Source organism: Notothenia rossii, assembly GCF_949606895.1.
Source record: "Notothenia rossii genome assembly, chromosome: 11".
Classification (NCBI taxonomy): Eukaryota; Metazoa; Chordata; class Actinopteri; order Perciformes; family Nototheniidae; genus Notothenia; species Notothenia rossii.
In genome coordinates, this window is record NC_136910.1 from 20,339,583 (window position 1) to 20,348,689 (window position 9,107).

Genomic DNA, 9,107 nt, shown 5'->3' on the forward strand with positions numbered 1-9,107 from the left:
TGCAGACTAAATGGAAGATTATTGGTGTATTTTGTTTGTGAAAAGACCAGGGTTGGTAAAGTGGGGGCAAACAGCCCCTTTGCCATCCTTTCTTGGTTAACTCTTATCTTAAAACTTGACTTGCATTATGATTTCAATTTACATATCGCTAAAGCTTCGTGTCTGTCTCTTGCATGCTTGTAATGCTATTAGTGTGTCAAAAAACTATCCCAGGACATACACACAGACTCAAAAGGTGAAAAGAATACCAGCGTCAATGGCAGGTAATAATAATGCTTGTATGCTCCCTTTGATTTAGACCAAAACAAGAATGTACTGGGTTACTTATTGGACAATGCTACACCCTTCCACCAAGTTTCACAAAAATCGCGACAGTAGTGTTTGCCTAATCCTGCTGACGATCAGAAAAACAAAGGGCACTCTGAGAGTATAAAATTGTAAAAGTTGTTTAATTAGTTCTTCCTGCTACTCCATTTACGCAAGATTCATGAAAACATCCTTGGAAAAGGTAAAAAGGATGTATTATAGATGGAAACCAACATACAGTAGCTCATTGTTAATTATTGTCAATTAGCAGCACATTTTAGAGGATTTAACCTATAAAGTATCAATAGGCCTACATTTTTTATATTCCTGAATTTGTTTCTCAGTTCCTGTTTTTTATGGATGTAGCATGAGTTAAACCCATGCCAAGTGTCCTACAATGTGGGACAATAAAGTCAATCCTTATCCTTGTTATTCACTTTGTCTGAAACTTGAATAAACTTGTGTGCGGTTCACTTCCTCGACATTTTGTGCAATGTGCACACAGGAATCTGTCGACGCTGTGATTGGCCAAAAGGACAACAGAGGGCGGGTTATTAGTTACACCATTTGCACTGTGATTGGAGCAGGTTTTATACTGGGAAGTGCCTCTACGCCGGTGTCTCCCTGGTTGCGCAAGACGCCATTTTGAAGTGACAGTGAAGATAACGGAAAGATCGAGAAGCTGTCTTTCTGAAGGTAATAACCCACACTTACGTGCTGATTTTGTGCTTTAAAATTATACATTGTGTGAATTAAACGTTTCTCTGTACGGAAGACTATTTTTCTCCCGCGTTAAACACGACGTCATGGTTTTCTCTCTTTACTGTGACGCGGCATTTAGCTAACTGTAGCTAACGTTAGCCTTCTTGCTAAAGGCAGTTCCTGTAACGTTAACCGTCGGATCAGAGAGCTGTCACTGTCAGTTTAACAAAATACTTGACCTAAATTTCACCGGCCAATTTTTCAAAGCATGTCGAGGTTAAATATGTTTACAATCCGTCACCGAATTATTTAAACGGCGGTGCTCTTTCGACCGTTCCCGTCCGAAAAATGGTGTCGCTCCCGCTAGCACCAAGCTAACATAAGCTAGCAAGCTAACAAGCTGAAGCATCCGCCCTTAGTAATGATAACGGTCAACTTGTTCGAGTTTTAGAAACCAGATTATGCCATCCAACTCCGGTTATTAACATATCTAAGATATTAAAAGAGTCCCCACACCATAACTCGCACATTTCATCCGCATTGACACGAACGTAGTTGTATCGTAGGCCTTTAGGTCGAGGTGTTGTTAGCCAGTTAGCGTCTTGTGACGGCTTTCACATACAGTAACATTATCCCTGCTAGTGCACATAGGGAGGGATAGAGGTGACCAGCTGGAACAGGCCTCTCTTATCTGGTGATCAGATAGCCATTCAATTTATCCGGGATAACAATCTAGCTGCTTTTGCTATGTTTTTTTTTAATCGTATTATGATCAAGATTGCTGTATAAATCACACGACGTCGTGAAAATAATGCAGAGACACGTCAAATATTGTTTGATGTTGAGCTGGCTGCTAACGTCAACCATACATTAACGTTTAACCATTAGCTTAAGCAAACATTTCACTTTAGTTCCCACAGTGTTATATTTATTTTGCCACCTTCAGGGTCGGCGACAATTGACCTTTTTACTTGGCCAAATATACTGCTGCCATCGATCTGCAGTGCTGAAAGTGGATATTTTACTAGAAAAAGTGACTAAACAAAAGTGTTAAAATACTTAGTTAGAAGTGGATAAAAAGTCCATTCAAAAGCACCGGTTTGAAAAATAAACATTATGTACCAAACATTCATTATGCAGAATGGCTTATTTGGGAATTATGCATTAGCTGGATTTTAATCACTTTTAAAATCTCTTTTTTTTTTTTATTGTAAACTGTCAAACAATACCACAATTTTACCAGTTTACCACCAGTATACAGTCTGAATTATCTTCTTGGTAGAGTTTTGGTTCCTCCTTTCCTTTTGGCATATACTATACTGAAACTAAAACACTAAGTGTTTCTCTCCTAACCCTGTTTCCTTCTCTACTTTGACAGCTTCGTCACCATGGGGAATGTATTTACAAGCTTATTCAAAGGCCTGTTTGGCAAAAAAGAAATGAGGATTCTTATGGTTGGGCTTGATGCTGCTGGAAAAACAACCATCCTTTATAAGCTGAAGCTTGGAGAGATAGTCACCACCATTCCCACCATTGGTATGGATATTTTCGATCGTATTAATAAATGTTGCTCACATTTAAAATGTTTTGTTTTTTTGTGGGTTTATTTTCAAATGTTGTGGTGTATAGTTCTGTGTATTTCCTTTTTATATATTATTCATACGTCATTGTGTCAATACAAGTTGTGGACTGATACCTTAATTTCACTCTTTGCCCAGTTTTTTACATTTAACAAAAATGTTTTCTTAACACAATCTTCTTTACTAGAAAGATTCCCAAATGGAATAGTAAACATTAGAATAAAAACAAACTGTCTTGTAAAAAGACTTGGAAGACATTTGATGTCGGCTTACCAAACCTGAACTAATTGTTTTGGATTTGAGCTTTTTAATATCAGACATGACGACTATTGGCATTGAAAGCTGAAATGTACACAAATGTTTCGATCATCATCATACATGTGACTCATCCATGTTTCTCCTTTTCTGTCCAGGTTTTAATGTTGAAACTGTAGAATACAAGAACATCAGCTTCACAGTGTGGGATGTGGGCGGTCAGGACAAAATCAGGCCGCTGTGGCGCCACTACTTCCAAAACACTCAAGGTGAGGGGGACTTTATATTAGCATGCAGTACTGTCAGGGAACATAACTGCCTATAGGTGGCCTCATTGGTGCATAAAAAAGATGATCTTAACAATTATTCAACCAGTGATTCATATGCTATTGTCCAATCACAAAGGGCTTATCGTGTGACTCCTCTACTATTTCCTGGAATTTAATTAATCAGAATATGCAAAGACACTGTGGAGTGTCTCCTACTACATCCTCAACTGGACTGGTAGTTTGTTATAGATTTTAAAATAAGTGGTTTCTTTCAGAAATATTTTATGATTTCAGCCCTTGGTACTGCTTTAGCTTTTCCCCGTTTTCCTTGAATGCACCAAACAAAAATCCAGCTGCAACAAACATCACCATCTGCATACTGAGCATCGGAGTGTGAAATTGAACGTGTGAATCCCAGTGGTAATGACAGTTAAATACAGCATCATTAATCAAAAACAGTCCCAAGTATAGTCCAAAAAACAACATGCCTTACTTCTGAGTACTTTAGTGTTTTCTCGAGAACATAAAGATGCTGAATTGATCTTCCAGAATAAATACGAAGGCTATTTGACCTGCTGACTGGAAAATATCCCAGCCTTTACTTTAAGGATTTTCCAGCATGGAGATGCCAAAATAAATCTCAGCCAACACAATATGATTAAAATGATAAGAAAAGGAACGTTGGTATTTCTCTGACCTAAAGAAGATGTCCAAGGAAATACTACTTCAGACCTTCTTAAACATATTCAAATAATCTGAGTGCCACATTTGGTGGGACTGCTAATACATCTCCATAATAACGCCCATAATAATCCTTGATGTGTTTTCACAAGAAGACACTTTGTTGACACCAGCCAAGAAAGAGGTCACAAGTAGGAAACAAATGTCTTAATGCTTTTACCAAAATAATCACACTCTAAATGGCTGAGGGAAGCTGTTAAAAGAGAGTTAAAAACCATCAAACAATAAGTGTGTCAGTTTGTTCTTTTTCAAAAACCAAAGGGAAAAACTCCTTGGCGTTAGACTGCTTACATTCAGGAAGTATTGATTTTTTTTTTTTTTTTAAATATATATATCCTTTATTTAACCAGGTAAAAGACTCATTGAGATTAAAATCTCTTTTCCAAGAGGGACCTGGCCAAGAAGGGCAGCATGTACGAAGTTACAACAGATGGATTGATTATTTTGTTTACTGATATCTTTAACATATTCTCAAATGTAATAAAGTGTTGCTGTGTTCAGATGGTTAGTGTTGTCGAAGTGACGACTGCATCTATATTAATAACTTGTTTGCTTTGAGTAATCTACAAGATGATGAAACATGTGCAAACATGTTGGCACACAGATCAGGAGATGTGTGTAAACAAAACTTACTAGATCCTTAATGGCTTTAGAGCTGCAAAGATTTATTGATTTTTATTCAACTATTTAATTAATCTCCAACTATGAATTTCCTTTTTTTTTTTTATGGTCAAAAAAGTATTTAATTGTTTGATTTTATACTATAACTGGGAGTCTCCTTACATTTAAAACGCTGTTTTTAAAATGCTGCATTCACAATATTTGTAGGTGTAAGTCTGAAGTTGTCAGATACCATGATTCATGTTTTCTGCTTGATAAAATGGTCACATTCAACAGACTTGCAGTTACTAAGTGATACATTTCGAGTTGATTTCTTCTTTTTCTACACTTCTACAATGTAGGCAACTTGATGCCTTTTTTATAATCATCATGTTCGAACCACACTGTTTGGAAATGCACAACATTTTCAATTTTTATCTATTTTTAAGGCTTGTCGAGCAGCTGGAACAATTTGTACCGAATGAATTATAGAGTGAACAAAGTCACAGCATTTTGACCTGTAAGAAGAAGATGCCTTAGAACCAGAAGATAAATAAGAGCATTACAACTTTTTATATGGATACATGTTTTTACTGGTCTTAACAGTTGATTTTGGTTCTTGTTTGCAGGGCTTATCTTTGTGGTGGACAGCAATGACAGGGAGAGAGTGAACGAGGCGAGGGAGGAGTTGTCCAGAATGCTCGCTGAGGACGAGCTCAGAGACGCTGTGCTGCTCGTTTTCGCAAATAAACAGGTGAGGTCACGTTTCTGTGTCTTAGGGTATCTTCTATATTTCACCATTAACCTGCGATTGAGAGTCTCAAATTGTCTAAAACTGGAGGCACGTGCTAATTCTTAAATGTTTTAAACCTTACCTATAAGCCCCTTTTCTTCCCTGTTACATTTTGAGGTATCTGCTTTTGTACCCTTCATAATGACAGTCCGTTTCTCCTCCTCCAGGATCTCCCCAACGCTATGAACGCCGCAGAGATCACAGACAAGTTGGGCCTGCACGCCCTGCGTCAGCGCAGCTGGTACATCCAGGCCACCTGCGCCACCAGCGGGGACGGCCTGTACGAGGGCCTGGACTGGCTCTCCAACCAGCTGAAGAACCAGAAATGATCCATTCCACCAGTTTTGATTTTTTTGTTTGTTGTTTATTTTTTCTGTTTCAACACAGCGGCAGCACCGGATCCAGGCCCCCCTTCGCTCCCATTTAACCCACTCTTCAAACCTCAGCTCTTTCTTTCAAGAACTTCCTTCATTCCCTCCCTCCCCGCTTTCCGCCCTCGTCAGTACTCTTGGGGCTCTAGCCTGTGCTGCTTGTGTGTGGGCGTGCGTGTGTGTGTACCTTGTGTGTTCAGCGAGTGAGTGCGTGTGTGCGTGGGTGTGAAGGCGTCTCTGTGTATGTTGGCTGGGATTGGGAGTAACCCTGGCGTGCCTTTTACACACCTCCTGTGGAATCAGCAGTCTGGTTTTCAAGCCCCCTTTCTCCATCCACCAAACTCAGCCTCTACCCCACTCAGCCTACCCCCACTCCAAGTCTTGCACGGCCCCTTCTCCCCACCCTTACTCTCCAGAGGAAGCATGGTTTTCATACGGCAAAGAAAGAGCAAGGGTGCAAGCTCTCCTCCCCCCTCCCCTGTAGTATATATCTATGTTAACTAGAAATGTTCACCTGATGTAGACTGAATGCTAAATGTTCATTTTAACCTCTTTTTGATTTTGAAACCTCAAACCCACCAGTAAGAGATTCAGTAAATTGCATCTTAACCTGTATCAGGTCGAAGCAAGTCTAAAAATAGAAGAAGAAAAAAATACAACGCCCATCCTCGATCATTCTGGTGTCATTTGAAAATCATGCTGTTTTTGTTTTATTATTATTATTATTATTATTATATTGGAATATTACAGATTATTCTTAGCAATGGTTCTCCAATGAACACTACCTTTCTCCCCCCCCCCCCCCCCCCCCCCACCGAGCGAGACCGTGAAGCACAAAGCAAGCCAACGATTTTAACAAATTAAAATGTACCTTGAAATAAAGATATCAAATGTATGCAATTATAGTCAAATGTATCGGGTAGCTAGCAGTTAATTCCTGGATTTAATTGGACTTTGAAGATGACTTTCAGTACAATTGATCATTCTGACAGTGTTTCTACTTCATGTAGGTCAAAATCAAGGCGTTGGGCATTTCACAAAATTCAGCCGGTTGACTGAGACATTCACACGCTTCACATGTTATTCCTTTAAGAGATGTTACATGTGGTTTTTTTCTGTGTCTAGTTTTAGCATTTCTATTTGTTCTTTGACTGCTGAACCAAATGCATTTGAGCAGTATGACAAATCCTGTATATGAAAGTAGTGTATCCTTGAGGGCCTGAAGAGGTTTCTTTTTTTTCTCACCAACGGTTGGCAGTTGTAAAATCTGAAAGCATCCAGCTGTGTAATTTTCCTGGTTGGGATGAAGGATTGGCACCAAATATGAAGGCTCTTTAACTGTGAATGGTTCAGACGTAAAGAGAGGAAACCTAGTTTAATTACTGAGCTTTTGACAGGCTACTACATATTAAAGCGCTGCATTTTCATGACTGAAAAAAACAACATACTCAACGAGAGGCTCGCTAGTGAGCTGAAGGACTTGGTGGTAGACCTGTTAAAGGGCAATGGGTGTGCAGTTATCTGGCCGTGAGATTCAGCAGGCGTTCTCAGTGTCGCACCACGGGGGTTAAGCTGGCACTTCTGTTGAGACTGATTGTAAATCTGTACGTTCCCCTGTAAACTGTTTCTGTGGGGATTTCCTGAACACATTAATAAACATGATTTGATCCAACTGTGTGCTTAAAGTGTTTTATGTCAATGACATACATTCTTTGCTTCATACCAAATACCTGCATGACTAATGACCTTTTGGTTTGTCAACTACTATTGATGGAAAAGGTATATTTAGTATATTTACAGTGTATACATAGCTAGGAAAAAGTCCTGCATTCTAAATGCTACTTAAAGGGGCCGTTTTGGGTCTTCCCTTTCCTGTAGTGGACATTTTAAAAAGAATCTCTTAATTTAAATGTGTTTTTAAAACTACAACTTCATGGAGCCAAATGTGTCTTCAAATGTACTGCGTAAGACCAAAATACCCCAAAATAATACCTTTTTATAATTATAGATATATAATACATGGGATTTGTATAGCGCTTTTCCTAATGCTCAGACGCTTTACATATGACTGAAAAGTAGTGGAGTAAAATTATAGTAAGTAACTAGCATGATATAGAATACTAAAACAAATTGTAATGACACATTTCATGGAATTTAATAATTAGTAGGATTAAAAATGTCTTTATATTTGGAGATCTGGCAATTGCACGAGTCAGCATAATTTCCACTTTGTCCTGCATAAAAACATGCTGATGTAGAAATGTTGCATCTGGGTTAAATTTGATGTTATTGTTATAATAATAGCCTCATTGAATGTGGCTGCTGTTATGTGTCTGTTCCTTCTTCTGGAGCTTCACAGGACAGTAAACATTTAACCCAGGTCGAACTTGTAGTTAAACTTTACTCGGGTCACAGTGAAACACACATGTCAAGTAAAGAAAAACAATTGTGTCACCTGTCTTTCTCCAGTTAACCAGACTCTACCACTTGGGGGGGACAAATAGCATCTATCACAAGTCTACACATCTTTTTGATCCTGGTCAAAGCAAAAATATAACTGATGTTAGATCAAGCTACTCATTTTAGATAAAGCCATTTCTGACGTTAGATAAAGCCAGTAAAGTAGTCATTGTGTAGAATTAATAGTTATAATAGTGCATCTCATATTTCTTTATCATGATGATGAATGCTTTTTTATAGTGCACATTTTTATATAAAAATTAAGCGAGGAAACTGAATATTTGCGGTTTCCATAATCCAGTTCAAATGTAAATAAATGTCAATGAACCTTGAAGATTAAATCACCACAAATGCTTACGTAATGCAAGAAAGCCAACATTGTGAAGGTGTGGAGATTATTACATTACATTACAAAACCTGTGCCAAAACATGATAGGCCATGGATGTGGCTTGCATGTCCTTGCCTTACCATGACAAATCTGCCAGTGTCATTCATGCTGTCCAGGTGCTGATATCTATGAAGCCTTTCCTCAGCATAATGCATGACGAATACTTGCAACCAAGGTATGTTTAAAGGGGCCCTATTAGGCCATTTGGGAGAGGAACAAAGCCCATCATACTTGTAGCACTGCAAGTGAATCTGTTAACAATTCTATTTCGCTAGTTTTAACACTGCCATCATGTGGGGGTTTCCCAGATAACACTCTACATTCCACATTGTTTTTCTAGATAAATGTCTTACTCAAGTTTATTAAATAAATGCAGTTCTAATGCAGTAAAAAAGTACCTCTGGCCTCTGAATGTTGGAGAGTTGAAGTATAAAGCCTACAAGTGTAAACAGTCAAATAAAGTACACGTTACTCAAAACCGTTTTTGAGGAAAGGTAGGCCTAATAAATTACTTTTTGCAATAAAATATAATAGTAGGCTACATGAGGAGTAGGCCTAAATGAGCCCGAATGGTGCGCACCATAAATATTATGATGTAAACGAACCCATTCACCTACAAACGGTGTCAGCGGCTCAGTGAA

General features: G+C 38.5%; 1 protein-coding gene across 1 annotated transcript; it reads left to right on the forward strand.

The window, feature by feature from the left end:
- Nucleotides 1-843: 843 nt before the first annotated feature.
- On the forward strand, nt 844-7,289 carry arf2b (ARF GTPase 2b). The gene is made up of 5 exons (XM_079656900.1): nt 844-1,002; nt 2,387-2,544; nt 3,002-3,112; nt 5,083-5,207; nt 5,414-7,289. The coding sequence occupies exons 2-5, from the start codon at nt 2,397-2,399 to the stop codon at nt 5,573-5,575; spliced, it is 546 nt and encodes a 181-aa protein (XP_079513026.1). The 5' UTR covers nt 844-1,002; nt 2,387-2,396; the 3' UTR covers nt 5,576-7,289.
- Nucleotides 7,290-9,107: the final 1,818 nt, after the last annotated feature.

Excerpts from the sequence above, each read along its gene's own strand:
- arf2b (XM_079656900.1), top strand. The coding sequence starts at position 2,397 with ATGGGGAATGTATTTACAAGCTTATTCAAAGGCCTGTTTGGCAAAAAA. Across the intron at positions 3,113-5,082 it reads CTACTTCCAAAACACTCAAG|GGCTTATCTTTGTGGTGGAC; the intron begins GTGAGGGGGACT and ends TCTTGTTTGCAG. Across the intron at positions 5,208-5,413 it reads TCGTTTTCGCAAATAAACAG|GATCTCCCCAACGCTATGAA; the intron begins GTGAGGTCACGT and ends CTCCTCCTCCAG.